Source organism: Apteryx mantelli, chromosome 18 (genome assembly GCF_036417845.1).
Source record: "Apteryx mantelli isolate bAptMan1 chromosome 18, bAptMan1.hap1, whole genome shotgun sequence".
Classification (NCBI taxonomy): Eukaryota; Metazoa; Chordata; class Aves; order Apterygiformes; family Apterygidae; genus Apteryx; species Apteryx mantelli.
The window spans coordinates 9,661,472-9,685,942 of record NC_089995.1 but is presented as its reverse complement, the minus strand read 5'-3'; the positions used below and the strand labels follow the sequence as shown (position 1 = coordinate 9,685,942).

The 24,471-nt window shown below is 36.9% G+C and overlaps 1 protein-coding gene across 2 annotated transcripts; it reads right to left on the bottom strand.

Moving 5' to 3' along the window:
• Positions 1-93: 93 nt before the first annotated feature.
• CSE1L (chromosome segregation 1 like) lies at positions 94-24,340 on the bottom strand. Of its 2 annotated transcripts, none has more exons than XM_067307485.1 (25): positions 24,266-24,340; positions 21,040-21,135; positions 20,334-20,476; positions 17,646-17,747; positions 17,059-17,204; positions 16,646-16,736; positions 16,262-16,369; positions 15,254-15,346; positions 13,857-14,024; positions 13,631-13,760; positions 12,857-12,922; positions 11,375-11,577; positions 9,856-9,940; positions 9,028-9,089; positions 8,183-8,319; positions 7,920-8,023; positions 7,213-7,310; positions 6,143-6,293; positions 5,400-5,608; positions 4,576-4,673; positions 4,268-4,353; positions 3,039-3,120; positions 2,414-2,560; positions 1,374-1,605; positions 94-627 (listed from the first exon to the last, which is right to left on the bottom strand). In XM_067307485.1, exons 2-25 carry the CDS (start codon positions 21,122-21,124, stop codon positions 538-540), a joined length of 2,916 nt encoding a protein of 971 aa, XP_067163586.1. In that variant the 5' UTR covers positions 21,125-21,135; positions 24,266-24,340; the 3' UTR covers positions 94-537. The 2 variants fall into 2 exon arrangements, with proteins under 2 accessions (XP_067163586.1, XP_067163587.1); XM_067307486.1 differs by lacking the exon at positions 24,266-24,340 and adding an exon at positions 22,700-22,716.
• Positions 24,341-24,471: the final 131 nt, after the last annotated feature.

Sequence of the window (24,471 nt, the reverse complement as noted above, 5' to 3'; positions counted from 1 at the left end):
TCCACACAGTCCCACTATTGTATATTCTATCTTAAGTTTAAAACATGATTTTTTCTTTTTTCTAAACCAACAGTAAGCGCACAGTGACAGGCATTTTAAACAAGTACTTCTTATTTATTCACAATTCAGATAAAGTTTAAAGAAAGACAAAAGAAATACAAAGGACAACATCAAAATGAAAAGGAATTTTAGTGACCAAAAGTGAGTTTCTACAGCCAGTGCTCTCCATACATTTCAAAATGTTATCCAAACACTGCAGGCGCAGAATTCAAATAAATCCTGTAATAAACCACTATGACTATTCCCTTTGATATTAAACTGGGAATGGAAGTTAGCCACCTTTTATCTATGATTACATGAACCACCTAATTCTTTCAGTTTCTGCTTAAAGCAACATTTATCTTTTACAAGATGGATTCTGCAATACATTTTCAAGTAGCATTTTTCATTTTGTCTGAGCTCTGCTATAAAAAAAGTCAGTGTCAACCTTCTGTATAGCAAAACAGCTTTTGTTCTTGCTTGTGAAATAAATGCAATTCATAGCAGTGTCACACTTGCAGCTTGGAGGTATCCTTGGAGATACTGCAACGCTTCTGCATTCAGACTAGTGCTCAGCATTGATGGAACCTTAAAATACATGAGAGAGCAGAGGTGTCAATGTGTGTATACATTAAACTACCACTATATCCTGTTAACTACTGTGTCAACATAAGGTAAAGTCAAATTACATCCTGACAGCAGCAGTTTTTCATTGTGAAAGCAGTTGCTGGAATTACAGTTCCTGATGCTGACAGCAGTATGCCTAGAAGGTTTATCCCATGCTGTATCTTGCAACTGAAATACTCGTAGCAGTTTTACTTGCTTCTTACCTGAATCAAATATGAAGAAATATAGCAAGCCTTCAGTTATTAAAGCAGATGTTTGGATGCAGCAAGCATCAGATCTTACAGGCAATCTTTACTTACGAAAAATTTGAAAACAAATATGCTATGGGTTAAAATAATTAACTGTAACTTTAACTTGTTTCATGTAACATGAATTACCTGAGGTTCCCTGATAAATAAAATTGAACTGGAGACAAATCCAAATTATGTACCTCCTGAATGGGTAAATTTTAGTTTAAGAAATGGTATACTTAAAATTATTGCTATGTGAAATAATGTGAAAATAGTGGCCTTTCTTAGATTAGCAGGAAAAAAGTTTACAAAAAGCTATACTGAATTGTAGAATAAGAGAGAGCAATTCCTAGCTTTCCGATTTTGACATACTATTTTTGCTGATTATCAAACTTTTGCAAAAGAGGTCCATTGTCAAATGGGCATTTCTTCTCTGTAGAATTTGAGATTAGCATACCATGTATAAAAGTCACTTACCCTGCCTGGGCATGCAGTAGACAGTTTGTGAAGAGACTGTGCCAGATGGATTCTAGGATTGTTCACCATTTGACCTACAGGATCATGTTCTTTTTTCCCAGCAAAGGCTAGCTGAGAGAATGCAGTCTGATATCCTGCAGTATCTTCTATGTCAATGAAGTGTTCTTCATCAGGGATAGTGTCATCCTCAGGCAGTTCAAAAAGGCCAATAAGGGCCTGCAGCAAAGGAGTCCTACATGTAAAAGAGGGGAGGATAAAGTCAGAGTGCTTAATGTGTTAGAACAGAATATATTTTATAAGAATGTCCAAATTACTTGGAACCCATTACAATTTAGCCCTTGCAAGTACTAGCTCAGCTGCTGAAAACTTATACCACACAGTCTGTGCTGGGCTTGAGGAGTTGTGGGGTTTTGTATAAGTATAATGGATCTGTATATTTTACAGGCATAAGGAAGATGCTCTTATTAAAAGCATAAAAAATGTATTTTTGATCAGGCTGAATTCTCTTAACATACCTAAAAAAAGCAGTTCTCTTCGAGATTACTCCTTTGCTCTAATTCCTTTTTTTTTTTTTTTTTAATTTTCATTACAGCTGGAATGGTCTACAATCTTCCCAGTTAGCTTTCCCCAAAATTGTATCATCAAGCTAAGTTCTTAAAATGTCTCTCTCAGGTTAATATCTGTGCTTAACTTTTCTGCTAGTCAGAAGAGCTAAGTCAAAACTGGGCCTAACTTTTCAGAAGCAATACAAGGAAAAAGAAAGTAATTTTTTTTCTTAAATGCAGACACACCTATGCTAGGTCAGTGCTCTATGCCCATCACAGAATTCTCAAACCAGTTTGGCATCTGCTTTGAAAATACAGCTTTTTTATTTGCTAGAAGAGAAAGTGGTATGAAAAGCCTGAAACTCAGCTTCATAACAAGTAGCAGGTCTGAAGAAATCAGAACAGAGTGATTTCTGAAGAATGTATTTTGATGAGTAGCTCACATTTTCAAAAATCAAGTGGTTTTACTTAAAAACCTTGAAGTGTTCTACATACCACAGCTTCGTATATTCTGTGTCCATCATAGGAGGACATTCTGTCAATATTTTTGTAATACCAACAGCACAGATTTTCTTTTCAACTTGTCCAGACACTTTCTGTATTTCAGGAATTATTATTTTCTCCAAAACCATTCCAAACATCCTATTATGATATTAAAAGAAAAAGTATTAGACAGTGAGTTTATCAGCCTTACAGTGACAAAAACAACAGCAACAATGTGAGCCACTAGAGAAAAACAAACAAAAACCCAGAAAATCTGATAACTAATGACGCTGCCCTGTCACAGCATACACCTGCTAGAAATTTGACAGCACAAATTTTTCACAAAGGGAGAAGACAAAAACCACCACTTGTCCCTTTTTATAATCTGCTCAGGTGATTAATATCTTAAATTATCACAGAAGAACTGTGGGCACCAAACTAGAAAAAGAAAAAAATTGCTACACAGAAATTAACCTGTCTGTACAGTAGAAGAAACCAGTTTGGCTAGTCAAATTGGGTCTGTCTAGTCAAATTAGCAACAAATACACTTTTCCATTGTAGTTAAAAGAGCCAACTATTTCCAACTTTAAAAGACAAAGATTACATAGCAGTCTTGAATAAAAAAAATCGTACTAACTTTGGTTGTATGCTGTCAAATATTTCTTGAAGAGCTAATGCTCCATATTTTATGCAGTACAAGTTAATGAAGACTAGGAAACCTGTAAGAAAAAGAAGGTCAAATTAAAATCAACAGGCAAACAAAAGACTAGCTCTAGAGTCAGCAGCAGAATAGATTATAATAAGTTCTTGACTGGGTTAGCAATGGCATTACAAATAAGCGTCAAATATTAATGAAGTATATTAACTACATTAACTTGTTACCTAGACTTTTTGAAGTTTGTCTAAAAAAATTGCTGATCTTTTCATGTACCACAATTATTAGAAAAACTTAAACACAGCCATAGAACCACTAAAACAAGACTTGATCATTTTTCCCTTATAGCAATCATAAAGCATTAGAAAAACTCTTGCCAAACTTTTTGGATCATGAACCACAATGTCTCTTCAATGTTTATAATTGGAAACTCTTAATACAGTGCAGCTTTTCAGATTAGTTGTGAATTGCTTTAAATGGCCTTTGTACTAGAGAATGGGACTGATGCATTAAGAGTGCTACTTAATTTTAGTTTGAAGATGAGCATTATAAGCAATCATATCATTCTTGCTATCAGTAGAAGGCTTTAACCAGGTTTCACAGGATTAAAAAAGGATGTTGTATAATTTGTGCAGTAGTAACATTTAAATAATTTAATCAATGTGATGATAATCTCCAAGTTATAGGAGGAATAACCAGAAAACATATTTCAGTAATTTGTCACATATTTTTGCTTGTTTAATGCAAAATCTTATCAATAGCTTAAGCTATATTAGGAAGAATGATCCACAAATCATGGAAAATTTAACAATACAACAACTATAGATAACAAAGGCAAGTGAGGTCAATATTATTTTGTCTGAGAACAAAAGTTTGCTGGTATTAGAGATGAAATGGAGACACTTTCAGATAATTAATGATGCCTTCCAGAGTATGAAAGTAGAGAGGAATACACACATTTTTTCCCCTTATTTTAGTTCCATTCTTTAAGTTCTGGTATGTACTAAGTATGAACTGCTGTGACAATTGCCCTATATGCAACCCTTTATTATACAAATAATTTGAAGCAAGTCACCGATGTTAAGAGCTCACTACTCCCTTTTTAACTGCATAGTCACAGGATGCTACATAATACTTATTCAATACTGTTGCATAGTCTAAACAGTTAGCATTACCAGCACATGACACTTTCCATAAAGCAAGGAACTTACTTTTAATAAATTTTGTTGTTTTGGAATTCTGAAGTCTTTGGAATAGTAGAATGAAGATCTGTTTCCTGTACTGGTCAACTGATTCACTAGAAATTTAAAACAATAATCAAGCCATAATAGCATTTTACTTTTTTTTTTTTTTTTTTTTTTTTTTTTTTTACAGAAAATATGCATAGAATAGTTCAAGTCTATTTTACTGACAAATGTGACTTTTTAAATTGCTAAACATAAAATACAAGTTGTACAAACATACCAACTATTGACAACTACAGAAATTAGTTCTGAACATAGTTTCAACTCATACTCACGGAGGCATATGCTCTATAATACTGTTCAGAAGATAGAATCCTTGATGGTCATTAGCTTTAGAGGCAATCAGCTTCTGGAACACACCTAACAATCCAGGCTGTAAAAAAGCAATTATAAAACTATATATTGTGCTTCTTTATACAGGATCTACCAGAAACTTGCCCCTGCAATCTAAAACACACACCAAAGCAAAAGCTTTCATAACCTAATAGAGGTTTAATTTTTGCAGTTAAGGACAACAAGACAGATTTCTAGTGAGACCAAGCGATGTTCCCTTTAAGCATTAAGATTAACCTTGACTAAATGAACACCCGCATGTCTAATCAACTCTGACTACAGCAGATCATGCAGCAGAAATGACAGGAGCTAAGTACACAGAACAAGTCTTGCACTGAATTTACTAACCCTCAAATCTCCCAACATCTTTGCTCCTCCTCACTCACTGATCTGAAAGGAACCTCTGAGTTTTCCTGAACCCCCCCGATCCAGGTGAGGCAAATAAGACAGGAAAACTGTGGAAATTTATCTGCTTGCAAAAAGCCACAGGAACCAAATGCAGGAATTTTACATCTTAATTGATAAAAGCACATGGAAAAAATAAATCCCAGACTGTCATAATGGAAAAGCATCCAAAAAGTCTGAATTCATGGTATTCTTTGTCCTTCTATGTAAGAACTCATTAATATAAAGTACAAGCACAAAGTCCGCACACATCCAGCTATCCACTAAAGGAAAAGGTCCATCCTCTCTCCCCCTTTGTTTTTTTAAATCTCAAATAAACATGTCTAGAGGCATACATTCCTACTATATCAATTCAACTTACAATTTTATCAGCAGCAGCACTTGCTATTGTATTGGCACCTCGCTCTAAATAAGCCTGCAGGAGTCGGACCAAAGGAGGAATGTTTCCTGTCCTTTCCCACAGTACTGGCTGAAGTAGATGAGGAAACAATGCCATATAGGATGATGGGATTTCATTTTTATGCATTTCCAGAAGTAGAGACATCACTTGAAACACATATGGAATGAACTCTAGAAAAGATACAGTGACAAAATACAGTGGAAAAAATTCAGCAAGAATGGTCATTGTCAGTTTGTAAGAGCCACATATCTTTGGACTGAACCCACAGATCCAGTATATTAACACAAAGATTCCAACAAATAAAACCTTGGAAAAAGCACACTGCATCTCAAATTTAATTATTCCAAACATATGAAAGCACTCCATATATCCAGCTTCTATTTGTGAATGTTTCAGAATATAACATGGACAGTAAAGCATCACAAACAAGGCAATGCAATTAAGAAAATCATATGAAGTTTTGGGGTAGTGACTGTTAAATACTTTTAAAATATAGTTGGTTTTAAAAATAAATTAATGAAGCAGGTGTGCCCTATGGCACACAAACCAAACCCAGATGCTTCCTAAAAAAGTTTATCTGGACTTTGAACATGCTGCATTCTCACTTGGGTTTCCTGTGTTACTGAAAAAACCTGCCATGAGGTTAATCAAGGCAACCAATTATAGCAGAGAGAGAGCACAAGAACTTACTACTTTTAATTTACCTTGTACATCATTTTGTAGTATCTCAGTGAACACCATAAACAAAGCCTCTTCAAAGCTTCCGACTGCATCAGGGTTTGCTTTGCATGTTATCCTTATCGACAAGCATATTGATTCAAACATGTAATGGTTAAAGTGAGGTTTGCTTGGATTCTAAAAACAAGTTATGAACAAATAAATCAACCCAAGCTTGCAGCTATGTCACTTATTTAGTATAATGTAATTTTTATTTCAACCGAAGTCTAAAGGAGCAACTGGGAATAAGGACACTATGCTTTATTAATACGTTAGTGAAATTAATTCCATAGATACAAAAATAAATGGAAATCTGTAAAATATAAAAGAGAGGTATTTTTTAATATGTATTTCTAAAAAAACAAAACAAAAAAGATTTTCAGAATCAAATAAACTAAAGAAGCAGTTACACTATCAGGAAAAAAAAAAAAAACCCACACAGGAAAAACATTGCTTTTCAACCATGTAAGGTGTCTATTCAGTTGTTTATTAGGTAATTTTTATACCTGGCACTAAATTTAAACTATATGTAAAAAAAGGTTTTCTGGATAGTTGCTGAAGGTATCCTGAAGCATTCTCTAAAGTCAGTGTTCAAGAATATTAGCTCAACTTGAACAAAAAAAGATTAAGAGAATTTTGCCCACCAAAAGTAGAAGGGTAGTTTATTCAATTTAAGCCCACATTTCAGAGCTTAAGTTTGACATTAGCCTGAGAAGTTTCCTGGTCAAAGAATAAAGGAGCTATGAGAAGTTTAAATTATTGTAATGCTGACCTCTCCATAGAGAAACACTTATACTAGAAAAAGCTATTATTATAAAAAGACTTCATACACTGTTTTGAAATTTCAGATGAAAGCAGAGAAGAATTATTTGAAAGTACATTTTGAAAGGAAGACAGTACTTCAATTAAAATAAGCAAAAACCACCTTCCAGTGAAGTACTGAACAACTAGAAATATTTCAACAAAACATAAACAATATAGTATATTTAAATTTTCAAAAAGATTGCTCTGATAAGAAAGAAGTGTGAACCTTTTGCTCAGATAACCTTTTCTTTACCTTACTGACAGCCAGCAGTTTCTGTGTAAGTTGCGTGATGACAGAAGGGATGTATGGAATTATGGATTCCTGTAGCAGAGAAAAACTCCTCATGATAGCTGCAAATAAATTGAAAGTATTATCTTCTGGAGACAAACATGCACTTCTGTCATACGCCTAAATCCTTACCCTTTTACTATTAAATCAGACCAAGGAATTAAGGACTAAGAAAGAACACCTGCTGCAAGATGCAGATCTACAATCATAACAAAGGACAAAGCAAAGCCTTGCTATCCTCATTCTATAGATGGAGCACAGAAAGATTAAGCAACTTGCCCAAAGTAAAAGAGGGTCTTTGCAAAGTCTCACTATTAGCAATATGCCATTCAGATCTGCTACTGATACCGCTGGGGTGGCTGCCTCGACTACAAAGACTACCATTTGAGAACTAATTTGTCACACACAATCCTACTATGTTCAGTGTTTTTCTTCAGTTCCATAAATTTAGTCAAAGATGACTTAACATGGCCTGGTAATAACTGCAGACTTTGCACACCATCTTAATAGGTCTGAATAAATCAGGCTTTTCCAAATAAAAATTTCAGTAGCCTATAAGTAACTATAAACAAACTATCATATATAAGCTATATAAGCTATTATGTAAGAAGTTGAGCCTTTCTCTCAAGTTAATCAGGTTACACTTATAGGGCAGGACTCAAAGCATTCACCTTTCATAATGTATTCATTTTCAGATGAGCCAGGAAGCGTCAGTGCTTTAAAAAGGTTTGTTAACAGCACTTCTACAAACGGTATCATTTCTGCAGCTGTAATGCTGTAAGTAAAAAACAGCTCTTTAATGATGAAACATATTCACAAGCTTCAAGCATTTTACAATACTGTAATACAAAGAAATAAGAGATCCCTACAGATATTTCATCCTTAACGGACAAAAACTATTTAGCAATGAATTTATTTCTGCTTGAAAACTTACAGGGTAGTATTACTAGTCCCCCTCATGGTAAACAGTCTTTCAAGAGCATGGGCTGCATAAGTATGGACCACAATACTTTCTGCTTGAAGATGATTGATTAAAAGAGGAATAGATACCAACAGTTGTTCTTTAGGTACCTACAAAAATATAGCAACAAATTATATAAACGTTACATAAAAATACAGATGGTTTAACACCTATCAGCTCCAAGCTCAGCTACAAATTGAAAGCTTGGTAAAGGAAGAAATCCTGGAAGCTTTCTCCAGTTGCTAAATCACACATTGACAGCTAAGAGGTACCAATTTCTGTCATCTCCTATATATTTACCCCTGACTGTTACATCTGATAGTAAGTGAATATATTCCTAAAGCATACTTATTTTTCCACTCTACTGTCTTAAGCGGCAATTAAAAATTATTAAGCTTTTTAAAAAAAATCATGGATATTTTAAAGAGGTGAAAAAAAAAGTAATGTAAAGCTTAAAAGTAATATTAAAAAAAATTTTCTCTGGCTGCATCTCACAAATCAGAAAAGGTAATAGAGGACAAATTTGCTATACTCTCCCCAACAACTGCTATCGTGATCCAAGCAATTAGGTGAATCTAGACTAGAACTCACTTGAAAAATCTCAGTGTTCCACAGGAGTAAGTATGCTAAAAAGTTCAGTGTTCCAACAGCATATGGACAACACACAGACTATGTATTAATTAGCTACTTATACCAGTATCATTTACTTTCAAAGCTAAAAATTCAGCAAAGAATGTTATATAGGGCTATCAAACACCTGTTGAGTATCACTGAGTATGTTAAATTAGTTAAGCAGGCTTAATAAAGGGAAAACTTACTTGGTTTCTAAAAATCATGATATATTTGATACCATCAGCTTTTAGAACAGGAAATTCATTCACTGCAAAGAAAAATATGCAAGTCTTGGTATTTTTGATTACTGACGTAGTACTGCATACAGACATGACATCAACTCATGATTTTTTTTCCCTGAAAGATGACATGCAATGTATTTCCACACTGCTTAGTTTGTATATTACCACACAGGCACTTTTAGGTGGAATATCAGTTTTACATGCAAATCACACCCTGACACCATTAAATGCACAGTCCAACTCTTTCATGTAAAGTTTCCTCTTTTAGCTCTAACAGCCTCCAATTACATATTCCAAGACCACCCACTACCCTCCAACTATCACAACATAATTGCTGAAGTATAAAATAATCACTCAGTCTGTGGCTTAAATCTATAAATCTGTAATCTCATCAGCATGGGTTGATACAGGCTGCAGCCTAGCTTTCAGTATTTTAACTTCTGAGTTTTGTCTAGCATAGAATTTTGCCATACACAAATACAGAAATCAAAATACTTTGATTCAACTAGTTTAAGCAGATCAGCTGACAGCTGACAGCATGTGAGTACATGCTCTTATCTTAAAGACGGCATGAGGTAATTCACTTCTGTTTAAAAGCTCACTCGTTGCAAGCCAAGCTAATTTGAATTACTTCCCATGTGCCATGTAACAGTCTATACACCACCTTCTGCCTCAGAGAACGCTGACACGAGATCATTTCAATTTGTATTTGTGCCTTAGGGGACAATGGCCAGTGTCAAAGTTTTAGCATGTTACAAAATTTGCTGTATGAAAATTAACTTTAAAACTTACCACTAGCAGACTTTAAGTCAGGTTGAATGTGATTCACAAAGAATTCTGTCAGATTAACAAGTTCATTGGCTTGTGTTATTCCATGCTAGGAGGGAGGGGGGAAGGAAAAAAAAAAAACAACTCTATTATAGATGTCATTCAGCTATTTTTCCTCACTCATTTTCATCTGTTTTTAATAAAGGGAATCTACAGTGTACATGCACATTGCAGAGACGTAATTTCAATCATCTCAAGCAGAGAACCCTCTAATTTTTTTCCTGTTGTTTTTAGTGTCCAGTTTTCAGTTGTAACAGTACTGACATTCAAAGTTATTAGCCCTGAGTTGAGAAGCAATAACATGAATCACCTATAATAATGAATCAAAGTATTAGACAGAAAACATTAGAAGTTTATTAACTTGATACTTTTACTGTGACAGCCCCTTTAAAAAGAAAAAGTTTAGGACTAATTTGAATTCTGAATCTGAACAGCTAATAATAATCACTGATTCAATTTTCTCAGATGAAAAATGCAACTAAAACATACAGAACAAAGGATTTGCATATGAGTATTTATGTATTCTAAGTGATATTATCCTATATATGCCACTAAAGAGCACAGAAAGGGTAAGATGCACGTCTTTGCAGTTTGCTAATTGCTAAAAGACTGTGGTTCACATTATGCATCATGATTTTTAGCATCTCCTGTGCAGCAGTACAGAATTGGAGTATCAAAGCTACAGGAAGAGATTGAGAATCTTTAGCAAAACAGAATAAAGAAGCTTGTACAACATTTTTCACTGTATTTGCCTCAAATCTGCCTTGTAAGGCCACAGACATTTGAACTACAATGTACGTAAATATATTTATTAGTATATTAAATTCTGTTCTGTAGGATGATGGGCAATTGGTGTAAGGCTACTGTTCCCAAATATAGTCTAGCTCAGGTATGTTTTCCAACATATCCAGACTATTAGTTGCTTCCCCCTGAACAAGTAATAAGACTCATTTCAAGCCCAACTGTAGAGTTTACGTGCTATTTCCAAGAAAATAAGCATTTAGGGAACAGGAAGTGTTGGGGAATATAATATGAAGAATTGGGAGAGTCATTTGAATTCCTTCTAGTCTCTCCTTCTCAACACTTCTGATCTCCTCCTGCACAGCTAAATTTGGCCTTCTGGGACTTACAGCTTCAGCTCAGTATGATGTAAAAGCACAGAGGTTCTAGACCCAAGCCAATTCCACTTCCTTATAGGGCTGCTGCATTCATGCTAACAAGCCCTGGTGGCTAACAAGCACATGGTGGCTGACTTTGCCCAATCTGTGTGAAGATCAGATAATTCACTCACAGTTAATGGAGATTTGATGTCATATTAAACCAAGTCCACAGTATAAGGACAGCTTTTAATGTCATCAATATTAAAATACTGCAAATACAATTATTCCCATTTTGAAGAAGCATAAAATGAATTATATCAATCCTCAAACACACTATAATATGTGAATGTATATGGCTTAAAATAAACAGAACGTAGAAGTACCTTCTGAGTCTGAGCTTTGGATGCCAAAGATGTAACAAGGTAAATAGCTGCATCTTTGTGCTTCCAGTTAACAGATGGATTCTTTGCATATTCTTGCAGCATAGAATTAACATATCCAGAAAAGATCCCTGTCACAGGCCCTTCAAAAAACTTGCACAAGCCTCTGACTAGATCACAAGCTGCTCTGCGCCTGGTGTCAATATCTGCACGAGAACCAAAGATTCTTTAGATATGAGAAAACAACTCCTCTAAGCCACATCTCCATCTTCTGCTAATGACTGCAATTCTCCACATTGATGTATAAGAACAGCATTTTATTTACTGTCATAATTGAGACTAAAGAAGTGTATTTTATTCACTTTTGTACAACAAGAGGAATGGATATTTCCCAGTAATGCTTGCGTATATGCAGGTTTTACCGACCTGTAAAGAAAGTTTCAGTAAGCATGCAGGGGGAAGCATTTTACTATCTTTTCTTGATAACTCTGCACCCGAAATAGTAAATTTTCATAACAGACTTGCAAAAATTTCTTGTTTCATGAGGGGAAAAAAAAAAAAGTAATGTGGCCTTGAATGATATACAAACAGAAAGGACATAGGAAAGTAAAGCAGGTGAATTTAATCACATAGTACCTTTCTAGAGTAGTCTCAGAAATACACATAAAATACTTCTTGCCTAAATTATCTTAAAAGCAGAAGTAGTTGACAAATGAAAGCTTCGCATACACCTAAAATGCAGCCAATTCTGGATGAATATGATAAAATGTTTGCTTGAAAAAGTCTGAAAACATTTTCCTCTGATTTTGTTCTCCACTGCAAGGGTACAGTAATTTCTCAAACCTATTACAAAGTGTCAGTAATCCACTTTATGGCACAGAACAGCATATACAGAATGCCACAGAGATTTAGATCTGGATCATTTATGCTCCAGTCTGGCTGAAGACTAGACAGCTACAATCTGAAAATCAAGTAGCTCTTTTAGCACAGCTCTATGTTTTCAGAAAGGCTACTGTATTGGTTTGAGCAGAGTGCCAGCACACAAAGGCTGGCTGGTGCCCACCTGGCTTGACCGTAGATCTGCATGCAAAACTGGGTAAAGTTTAAATTAAAATACCATAGGTTGCTAAATTCAGGTATGAATTTATCTATGTTATTTAAAATTCTACATGTTGGAACTAAATACAGAACTGTGGCCGTTATTCAGCAGTGACTTACAGGCTACATTTGCTGAAATGACAGTGCAGTACAGAAGACACAACAATCTGAGTAGGATAAAAAGTTATAGAAACATTGTTCAAAACAAAAAGCTGCCAGAAGGGGCAGGTCATGACATGAAATTTGATCAAAATTTGGATAAAATCTCTTGGGAGAAAAACATGTTCTCAATTCCAAAAATAAGTTATAAGAGCCTCAGAAAATTGCTTCAGTTCTTTAGAGCTATATTTAAAGACCAAATATTCTTAGTATAAATCCGTGGATTACCAGATCCTTCCAAATCCCTTCTTATATATTCTTCAGAATTATCTTCAAATGCTTCTTCATCAGCCGCTGAAAATATAAAACATGTAGGCGATTAAATACCAAGATCTCTCTTTTTGATGGTAAAAAGCAGTATCATCTTTATCAACTCAGTATTTTTTCCAAATAGTTTTCTGTAACATAATGGAAATAAACCAGAACTACCCAGAGTAGCATATTTAGCTTGCTGCCTCACAAATTACATTTTCTTCTGCATTCATGACCCGATGTATTTCTGGAAAGGGGGGGGGGGAACAGAATGCATTCAATATTAAATGTATTTAAAGTAAGAGGCTTCCAGAGTCAAACTTAAAAGAAGCTTTTTATCACTGCAATATATCTTCATCGCATTTTAGGCACCAGGATTAAAATGAAGCTTTCAAAACAAGGAGGAATAAGCATTACAATTTAGCAGGCCAGCTATCCATGCCTAGACTCCTTGAATTATTCTGGTACTCATGTTAAGCATGAAAAGTTACTGGTGACACTCAGCACATGACCTAGATTTTTCATGCGTTTCAATTTGAGATCACAGTAAGATAGAAAAGTGATCAGACGTATTCATACAACAATTCTACAAAGCCCAAAGGAGAGCAATCTGTTGTAGAAACTTGGTTCCGAATCTAGTACTAAAGTACGCAAGAGGTAATCCTCCATTCTTAGACCTGTAAAGTAACATATCATTATAATCACAGTTATCTTCTACTGTATTTTTGAAAGCTTAATAAAAAAAATTACCTCTAAATTCCATATTGGGAACAATAACCTTTTCACAGATGCTTGTCAATGTATTCTGGTCTTCAAACAGATGCTTATAATGTGGTCTCTCACAAACGGAGGCCAGAAACTGGATTGCATTACTAACCAACTAGAACAACATGCACAAAATTCACACAATTTTAGCATCGCTGATCAATTTATAATTCATTATTAAAATTTAAATGATCAATTTATAACAACTTACCAAGTCATATTTAACTTCCTGGCCTGTTGTGACTAACAGATTCCAGATTGCTGTTACAAAACGTGGCAGGTAGGGCTGGAATTCTTCATCATATTTTTGAGCATACAAAGCAGCATTATCACAAATTTGGGATTTCAAGAGCTCCAGTAATCCAGCTTCCTCTTCATCCTCACATTAAAAAAAAAATTAAGAACTTAAACATCCAAACTCCAACGCTACTTTTTAGTATTAAAGTTATCAACATATTTGAAGGTTATATAGTATTATTTCACCATGTTCTAAAAAGCTTTAGGAAATACCTCTCACTTTGCTGGAATGATCACATTTTTCTGATTTGTGCTATATACCTATATTTCAAATATAAGAACTACACACACCTAAATGATGTAGAGTTAAATTTGACATAGAATTAATTTACAACTGCAGCAGAAAAAGGTAATACAAGGCACTGAAAAATAGGCTTTATATCTTGTTACTTTAAATTGGGATTCTTGCTGAAAGTACTCTCCCCCCACACACCTTCTGCTACTTATTTCCAACCCCTCCCCGTACCAGCACAAATGTTTGCGGAGCCACAAAGCAAAGTAAATTGGGAAACTGCGCTGGAAAAAAAAAAACCCACCTTTCAGTTTTAACCCATATCACTTCCCTGATATGGGTTCAGCCCACAGCCATACAAATGCCTGTGCTGGGCAATGACCCACAGACACAAAAGAAGAGCAAGAGAAAAGAAGAGGAAGGCTTAGCTTAGCAGCATTAGCTTAAAATGACCATGGAACTATAGCACAAGATATACTTTTTAATACATCTTCCTACATATTGTCAAGAAATTTATACAATGCTTTGGCTCCATCATGCGGCAAGCTATTGTACCCTATCTGGAAGACATTAGCATTTAAAATAAAAAAGCATGCACAAAATGAATTTGTGCTTTGATGACTTGATATCACTTTTCATAGGAAACTTGTTTTCATAATTAGACAAACTGTGACAGCAAATGCTAAACAACTACTTAGGAAAGTCATGCCTTATATGTTCAACTGTTTGAGATTCTTTAAGATATTCCTTTTTCTAAAACACAGTACATGAACTGCTGAATGGCACAGAAAATCTGAGCCCTGTGACTCCAATAAGTCAGGTAACTTCAGCAGATATCCTCAAAAGAATCTACTTATTCATATGTATCTGATTTCATTTTTGCACACAGCTGGCTATACCTGTAATTGATACAGAACTTTAAGAACTGGATCCCAGAATTCTTAGCAATGGGCCTATCTACTTCTCTTAAATCCCATCTCCTTACAGTCACTGTACCCCTTTGTTTACCCAGCAAAGAAAACCTGGGATTGTTCAGCGACTACACAGAGATAAAATAGGAAGTTTTATGCAATACTTACATCAGTCTGCAACAGTTTATTATCTAAAGTTAAAAGGCTATGAAAATTTGTCATCCATGTTTCCATGTTATCTTCAAAAAACTCAGGAAGATCCTGTGAAGGAAAAGCATAAATCCACATTTTAATTTCTGACCGCAACGCTTAGATAATTTCCCTGTGCTATAAAGTGGATTCATATTACAACCTACTGCTGCAAGCTGAACTGTGGACAACATTCTTCAAGACAAAACATTAAAAAAAAAACCCAAACACACAACTCCCCTCCTCAAAACAGAGGCTTTGGAACACAGAAATTTTGTTAGTTGTTACACTGTATATAGCCTACAGTTTTCTAAAGAACAAACCTCATTGTCTGAGCAAAAAAGCGCAAGCCCCCCTTCTAGCTCCAACTTGCTCTTTTGCCCAATGTTGAAAGAGCAGCCTGAACAATCAAGGCAACATCATCACACTTAACAGGCTTTTGCTCATTTTGATACAATAAATATATAAGGAACCCCAGCAGAGTCTGGTTTTACCATTTTTCATATAGTGCATTTATTTAATATTAGAAATTTAGGTTTGGTCTCAAAAAGCCATCAGTGCTACCAGAATTACTAGCTATTGTAGTGCCATAGAGCTACTAGTTTTAAACTAATTGACTTTCATTTACACAACTGAGCTCATGTCAGTACAGACTTATTTATAAAGGAGCACAGTGGGTAACAAACTCAGACATTTGACTTCTGTCTTTTGCAGCTCATGGTCAGAGAACTATCTCTGCACTGCTCCTTACTACAACAAGAGTTTAGCCTCTCTTCTCAATCTTCTATATAGATAGGGCCAAGCTAACACATTAACTAACTCCATCCTTACTGTGCTTTTACTCCAGCGTTGATGAAGACTGTCAACTTTTATTTTGGCCACAAAGCATGGCCTTAAAGGCTGCCTCAAATGGATCCTATAAATAAGAGCATAATAACTTTGTGAGATCAAAGCAAAATCAATAATTAGAAAAACAAGGAGATTCACCTGAAAATTTAAACTGTAGAACAGCTTCGCAATTAGAATGAGAGAAGAAAACAGAACCTTCAAAGCACTAGCATCATTTGCATGTGTGCTGCAAAGTTCAATTGTGGCCTAGAAAAAGACAAAAGATTCAGTCAAGTAACACACAAACCATATCTACAAGAGGTATTGAAAAGTGATGTGTAAGAATGTATTTAATTTATTTCTTTTTATAGAAAATACACTTCTTTTCCCCTTCCTGGTTCTGTCATGTCTCATCTCCTGATTCTAGTTTGAACCTCGTTATCAGTTTCAAAGCAACTGTTCTTAAGTTTTCATTTCGTAGGCACTCACAACAAGCAATTTAGAATGTTAAACTTGCTTTAGGAATGATTCAACAATGAATACCTTAAAGAGATTTGTCAAGGGCAACGCAAAGGCATCAAGGACAAGTTTGATCTCTGTCCATAATTCATTTGACTTAAATTCATGGCGGTACCTGACAAGTGAAAGAGATAAGCACACAAATAAAATACAGTCTTAACACTTACTCCTAAATTAACTTACATACAATTAATTTTCATGCTGAACTTTGAGGCAAATCCTGTCAAGCAAACACAAGAACTAAACAACACAGTTCAAGCAGATCATGCAAGGTGTAAAATTTGATAACCTCTTAAGTAAGGTCATATTACAGAGTCAATAAGCATAATTAGAAACCACAACTGCAGACTTTGTAAATACACACAACTGATTCTAATGGTTGAAGTTTATAAACAGAAATTTCACAATCCGTATACAGACTCCAATATTCCTGGTACCTTTTAAACAAAGAGTGAGCAGTGCGAAGGACCCCATTAATGACATGGAAATCTCCACTTTGAAAGCGATTCACCATTTCTGTCAGCAAGTCTGGCCATTTCTGGGGAAAGTCTTCCCGGCCAATAATACTAATTGCATCACTCAACTGGAAAGAAAACATAACTATTACATGATATAATAAACACACTACTCACAAAAAGAATGCATCAGTCATGCCAAATACTACAAATATCGAAGAAAAATCCTTATTATTCCTGTCAGATTCAAAATTGTTGGGCTAAAGATCTACTAGTTTTCACCACAAATAAATAAATCTCATTTTAAATCCTATGTGCACATGCAGTCTTACTTCATGGAATTACTGTGTTTAATTGGCTAATGCTGGAACTCAGCTGTAAGATTATTTACCAATAAAATAATTGCATTAAGCGGGCAGAAGTAGCTATAATAATATACTCCAAGATATTTAGATTGGGATGACACTGTTGAAAAGGGAGCTGAGCTCTGCTGCATCAATAACCAGAGCTTCCAGACACTTACAATTTTCTAAAAGTCTCATGGACACAACCAGAAACTGACATATTACCTGCTTTTGAATTTGTTCTGGGCTGCTGAGCATCAAGGGCACTATGTTGGCTTTAATGGCTATCCGGTCTGATTCACATATTTTGTTTGGTTCATCTTCAATCTAAAATTAAAACAGTAAGTCATGGGTGTATCAGTATACTCTAGGCACTGAGAGAATACCAGTATTTCAGAAGTCAACTATTTATAGAAATTAATCCTAACTATTACATTGTTAAAGAAACTAAAAAGAAAATCTGTCAAAGATAAGCCATGGCCTACCATGGACCTGTAATAGTAATAGCTGAACAAAGCTGAAAAAAATATATACTTTTCTACAAAACCTTGAACTACATTTTCTCCTTCACTAATACTGACTTTTCATGTGCGTAACCTGGGGAACATATATAAAAAAAACAACCCCCCCCCCCCCACCATCAGCTATAAGGGCAGCTGCAAATGTCAATAATAAACACAAGTTTATCCAACAGTCTCCTTTCGCACAGCACCGCATGTCTGTCCTCACTGCTACCAACCTCAAAGATTAATTTTATTTCAGCTGCCTCCAGCCTTACATTCTAGAAATATTACATTAAGATGAGTGTACATTACACACAAAAACGTAAAATTGACTTTAAGAGTTATCCAATCAGTTCTAAATACAGATGTCAATAAAGCCAAGTAGTAGTAAATTAGGATGTTTTTATTAAAGAAATAAAATGAAAAAAGCAGTGACAGCAGTGATTGTCACAGCATCTGTGATGACAGCACCAAAGTTCAGAAACCTGAGTTGTCCATAGCAATTAAAAGAGGCAAGCACCTCCAGAGCATAATTCAATGCTTCTAAGATGCCTTAAACCAGATAGCGCTACTACACTACCTTCTTTTTCACTTTCCTTCCACTGTCTTCCTAGAAACTTAAAAATAATAAGGAAAAAAAAAGTTTAGCAATTTCAAGAGTTATGCTTAGCTATAAGCAAGCAGTTATAAAAATAAGACACAGAAAACTTGTTTTTCTTTTATATTTCTATCACATTGTACTGAATCAGAGGAATGTACATACATTTAAAAACCCCAAAAGAAAAACATGATCTTTAAAATCTGAGCATTACAAGTTATTTGATGTGAAAGGCAGCAATAACTGTACCAGGCAAGCTCCAAGTAGACAGGTAGGACTCACAGCTCCGCTGTGCTCCATTTAGATGGGTGAGGAAGGTAGAGATGGTGGTGAGATCAGCAACAGCAAATGCTACTATGGGTTTATTTATGAAATTTTCAAAGAAATGAGACATTTTGACAAGACATTAAAGGCAGCACAGAGGAGACTATTTTACAGATACTTTAGAAAAAACAAACTCTTCCCTGTCTCCAGAAATGGGAAATGCTCTCCAGGCCCCATCAATCAAAGTGCTTGGGGAGGCAAAACCATTTTCCTTCCTCTGAGCTTTTTATCTGTCAAGTCCAAGGCTGCTAACTTAAACCACGTGATCTAGACAAGTTAGCCTTAGAGCAGTATTTTATGCTCATACAGCTGCTCTTGAAATGAAAGCTTCAATTTTGGACAAAGGAATGTGCTTGAAGCCACACAGCAATCATAATGGTCTTCTGGCTGCACTTACTACATAGCATCTCCACCTGCTCCAACACAAAAGTCACCCTGAATTACATCAGTAACCCATAACAAGGAAGCCACTTACAAATTTTTCCATAACAAAGTGTTATTTCTCCTTACAACACACCACAGATAAAGATGTAATTTGGGAGAAATGACTGAAAATGCAGTATTACAGGCACAAATGTCTAAAAATTTTGTGCCAGACTGAATGCACTGATCTTACCTAACATAATAAGCTAAGCAGTCTCAAATCTGCTTAATACTAAGGGTGGGGGCCAAGATATCTGCAAATTTTTAATAGGCACCAGCTAAGAAGTCATGATGAAACACTTACCAAATAGTTTTCCTGAAATACAAAATTATACATTTGATACTTTTTCAGAGATAGAAACAGCACTTTCCTTGAAATAAGGTATAAAATGTAGCAATGAAAGTCTCTTCCTACTGCATGGTTTGAGCTCTCAAACATAATAATTTCCACCATAAATTAAATATCATGATGGCTAAAAGCTCTGAATCAAAAATGTTTCCAAACTCTTCAAAACAAAGGATAAAATGTGATTAAATGGCAGTATTTTTTATTTTACTTCCACAAATACCTTCAAATGTCATGAACTGGCATTGCCTGCATCCTTCCATGCCTCACAAGCATTTACATGAAGGAGAGGAACTAGTATGATCTCTTCCAGCTGCAGTGCTGGCTTGAAAAGTTTGTAATACTATGACAATATATACCAGCCAAATTGTCCACCTCCTGAGCATAGACACTTTACAATCATTTTACTTTAAATAATACTACAATCGGTTAAATGGGCTTCAAATATTGTACTTCTACAGATATATACATTCAAGTATTGCAAAGAATTCCTCCTTCAGCATTTTATCACCCAGCTCTCTTTTTTTTTTTTTAAATAAAATGGACTCAAACACTCCATGTTTTAGTTCCTTATAAGTAAGTGTCCTGTGTTTATTCTCCAAATGATCTATCTTCTCTCTCAAAGTCCAGACATACATGCATTCTCCAAAGTTAGAGTATCTTCTTGCAGCTCAAAAAGATTACGAAATCTTAGCACAACTACTCACTAGAATACCTACAATTCTCCAGTTTCTTTTAATATAGTTCTTGAATGTTACAGATGCACAGACTTTGATGACATTTTCCTGTGATTTCTCCAGCAGTGTTAAGAGTAACAATGGATAATTCTGGCTTCCTTCAACGGACTCGAGAAACTTTTCCGCTGTAAGAGAATATGCTAACGTTAGCCAAAACTGAACTGATTTTTCCAGTTGGAGCCCTATCATTTCTCAAATGTCTATTTAGAATGGACAACTGATTAACACTTCTCCAAAGATTCACAAGAACAGAAACATAAACAGGACAAGTCAGGCAAAACACACTGTAGCTTCTTTACTACTAAGCATTTTAATGCTTCTGCTATGAACAAAAGCTCTGAATTCAGAGCAGGCTGAAGAAATTTTGCCTCCTCACCATTTTTAAAAGCCATAACATGACAGCAGCAAATCCTAGTTTATTGTTAGCAGCACTGTCAACATTTAGCAACAGCATCACTGTTTTAACTAATAACAGTATGAAAACAGGAAAATAAAATTAGAAAAAAAAGTAAATGGGGGAAAAAATTACATTTACATACACCCTTCATAAACTTTTTTTTTTTAAAGGAGACTGAGAACTTCTGTAAAGAGGCTATTGCACAAACTTCCAGTGAAGTTTGTTATAGGCAGATAGAAGAGCCAAACAAACACCAAGCTTTTTGGTCACATGTGGCACTTAATCACTTACCAGGACGCCTTATAGCAGGATCTGGATCTAGTGTTTTCTTTAAATATTCTGTTAAAGTCTGTAAATTGGCATCACTAAGCTCCATTTTGGCAGAACCTGAAATCCACAAATAATTTTGTTAAAAACACAGATCAAGAAATCTATCCTATAAGCGACACATACATAGAAATAGATTGCACAGAAAATGCAACCAGCTTTTTTTTTTTTTTTTTTTGAGTATACCTCATAGACCCTGGTCCTATCTCATATGTCTGATTCAATAAAACAAGAGTTAGTGTGCAACTAGGCACAAACAGAACACATTCCATGAACAAGGTGCAACCAGAAGATCATTTCTTCCCTCACTCGACAACATGAGTTTGGTTTTGCTGTTGAGAACAGCTTTTAGCCCCAGAAACCTGCCCTGTTGAAAAAGCTGAATAGCCGTACCCTAGAGAATTGTAAAAGAATAATTCAAAGTGTATTAGAAAGTGTATTATTTGTTTCAAAATACATACTTGTCATGTCAGCTGTAGAAAACACCCAATGTAAATTTTTTAATAGAGACAAAAAATCTCAAAGGGTTTGCCCATGCTGTAAAATTAGATGAGGACAAGCGTGAAATTAAACTGCAATAGTTATTACAGAATAACTATATGTAAATAAGTCTAAATTACTCCTCTCCAGTCATCCTCCTACACACATTCTCTTATATACTACAGTTATCTATTAACTTCACAGCTTTTATTAGAACCATTCAGATTACAGTAACACTAAAATGCTATCAGGGCATGCTTTAATGGACATTTTGTTTAGGATACCATCACCCATTCTGCCCATCTTTCTCTCCACCAACAGCACAGCTCATTCACTACAGAAGCAATGTAGAAGGAGGACTTCTATTTTTCCTCTGGAGTTTCTAATTACTAACATAGAATGAAATTTGCCTGTCCCGCTTTGGATTTGGTCTATGACCAGTGCAATGAATAAAGTTGCTATTTAAGCATATTTGCAAAGGCAGCAAGTTTTAATGATTCAAATTTTAACTACGGCATTTATATCACTAAAATAGAAAGCAACTGTATCCTCCTGATTTAAATCAAAGTTAATGAGTAATTGAGATCCCAATACTCAGGGGGTGGGGGACACCTCAAAAGTCCTACCTCCCATATTTCACCTCTCTCTCTTCTTAGGTTTCTCTGTCTGCAGCCTCATTCACCAATTTACATTAATCACCAAAATCCTAATAAAGTGCAGGATTATCAGTCAGCACCAATAAAAGTTCGCTCATCTGTTCTGCTACAAAGTGGCCTCATACATCATTATTATGATGTTGAAACTAATATTTATGTCTTTCATCATTAAAAGAAAAAAAAAATATATGTCTACACCAGGAAAATTTGCAAGGCTGATGTGCAAGCCCATGTAGAAACCATTTATGAAGACTAAACTTTACTCAGCTAGGAAACCAAACTGCACTAGGAGACTCACAATACTGAATGGCCTTTTAAAAATACCTCACATAGTTATATAATATAGGGGTCCATGTAAAACAATATACTCATACACCTCAAGCTGACTGTGAGTTTACTTTGCAAGGCAAGTATGAAGATTTGAACCCATTATTCACTCATACATAGGATATTTACATAAACTATGTGCGATTTTACTAATTTTTCACCTGGTACTTGTTTGCTCTTACATCCTTCTCTTCCTCTAGCTATTTATTTTTTGGTTTTCCACTACATTTAGGAAATAAAAATTTTAGCTTAAAACACACAAGTAAATTAATATTTTATTCCCACAGCATCACCCACTTACTTTTTCATCCTACATTTAACTTCACCAACCACACACTACTTCTGTGAGGAGCAGCAGCTTACAGGCCTTGGCATCTGACATTTGTGGCAGTGTTTGGTCCCCTAGGACTACTAGGTATCCCACTGTTTTTCACATGAAGGAAAGAATTGGCTTTTCTTCATAGCAGTGTTACAGAGGATAGAAAAATTAAAATATGATGCCAAAAAAAGAAGAAAAAAACCTACACTGCAGTCTCTCTATTTTTGCCAGATCCTCCTTATGTTATCAGTTCTACCAAAATCAAAGACCCATGCCTGTTTTAAACTGAAGGGCAAGTGGTCTATTTGCAAGATTACAACATGTAGGGGGTAGTTGCCAGTGCAGTATTATGGTTTTTAGCTATGTACTGACATACGCCCCTTCAAAAGGTTACAGAAAACCAGAATATTTTCAAGCTCTCTCTTCAGAGGAAAACCCACAAAACGTACTTAATGCATTAACGATTTCAGTCAAATTAATGACAGACCACATCAGAAAAAAGAGAGTACGCCACTCCCCCTCCAAACCGGGCGCTGTAAGGAACTTCAGAGCACGCCACTCCGGCACCGCTCACCACAACACTCATCAAGCGCCGGCCACACTCCTCAGGGCGGTCTTGATTTTATGGCGAGCATCACCCTTCCCCTTCGCTACCACGGAGGGTTTTACACTCGGCTACCCCGCCGCAGTACACGAGAGACACGAGACCGCGACTCGACACACTTTACCACACGTTTCCCCAAAGGCCGAAAGCCCGCCCCCGCGGGTCCCGGGGGCCGCTCGGCAGCGGGGAGGATGGGGAGCCGCTCCGGCAGCGCGGGGCCGCCCCCGCCCAGCGCTTCCCCCGCGCTGCCGCCGCCAGCGCGGTCTCTCCGGGGACGGCGCCGCTCCGGCCCTCTCGCACCTCACGCGTTTCGCAGCAGCCCGCCCGCCGCCGCCGCAGGCTGCGCCTCCCCCGCGGCGGCGCTCGCGGCCGCCTCCCGCGGGCAGCCTGGTGCGGCGGGCAGCACTCACAAGGCGGGGGCGGCAGGCAGCCTTCCCCGGGCCCCGGCGGGGCGGCGCTGGCCGAGAGCCCCTGCGAGGGAACCCCAAACGGCACCGCCGTCCTCACACTAGCTTGATACCCTCCCCCCCGCCGCCACCGCCTCCGGACGGACAGCGGCAGGCACCAATGAGAGAAGAGCACTGCTCAGCCCCAGAGGCCCGCGGGCCAATCGCGAGCACCGGGAGGCGGCCCGAAGCAGCCCCAGCATGGTGAGCTGCGCCTCTCCGCGGCGCCGCGGGCCCAGCGCCCGAGCCCAGCTCGGAACCGAGCGGCGGCCAGTTGCAGGCAACGCGGAACACCGGGCTGCGGCGCCGCTCGGCCGCCGCTCCGCCCGCAGCGCCGAGCGGCGCGGCCCAGCCTCACCTGGCGAGTTCCCCCGGCGGCGGCGGCGGCTCCAAGAGCTCCGGCTGCGCTTCACATTCAAACCGCGGCGAGAGGGCGCGGCGGCGACACAGTGACCGCATCACGCAGGGCGGCGCCACCGTCCGGCCGCCGGGCCAATCAGCGGCCCAGCCTTCCCTGACGCGCCCGCTGCGAGCCAATCCTTGCCACGCTCCCAGCTGAGGCGG

What these genes read in the sequence shown, in the direction of transcription:
- CSE1L (XM_067307485.1), bottom strand. Translation starts at nt 21,124, where the DNA reads ATGGAGCTTAGTGATGCCAATTTACAGACTTTAACAGAATATTTAAAG. An exon ending in TCCCAATATGGAATTTAGAG is followed by an intron (nt 12,923 to 13,630) that starts GTAATTTTTTTT and finishes TTATATTTTCAG; the next exon opens with CGGCTGATGAAGAAGCATTT. An exon ending in ACAGAATATACGAAGCTGTG is followed by an intron (nt 1,606 to 2,413) that starts GTATGTAGAACA and finishes TTTTACATGTAG; the next exon opens with GACTCCTTTGCTGCAGGCCC.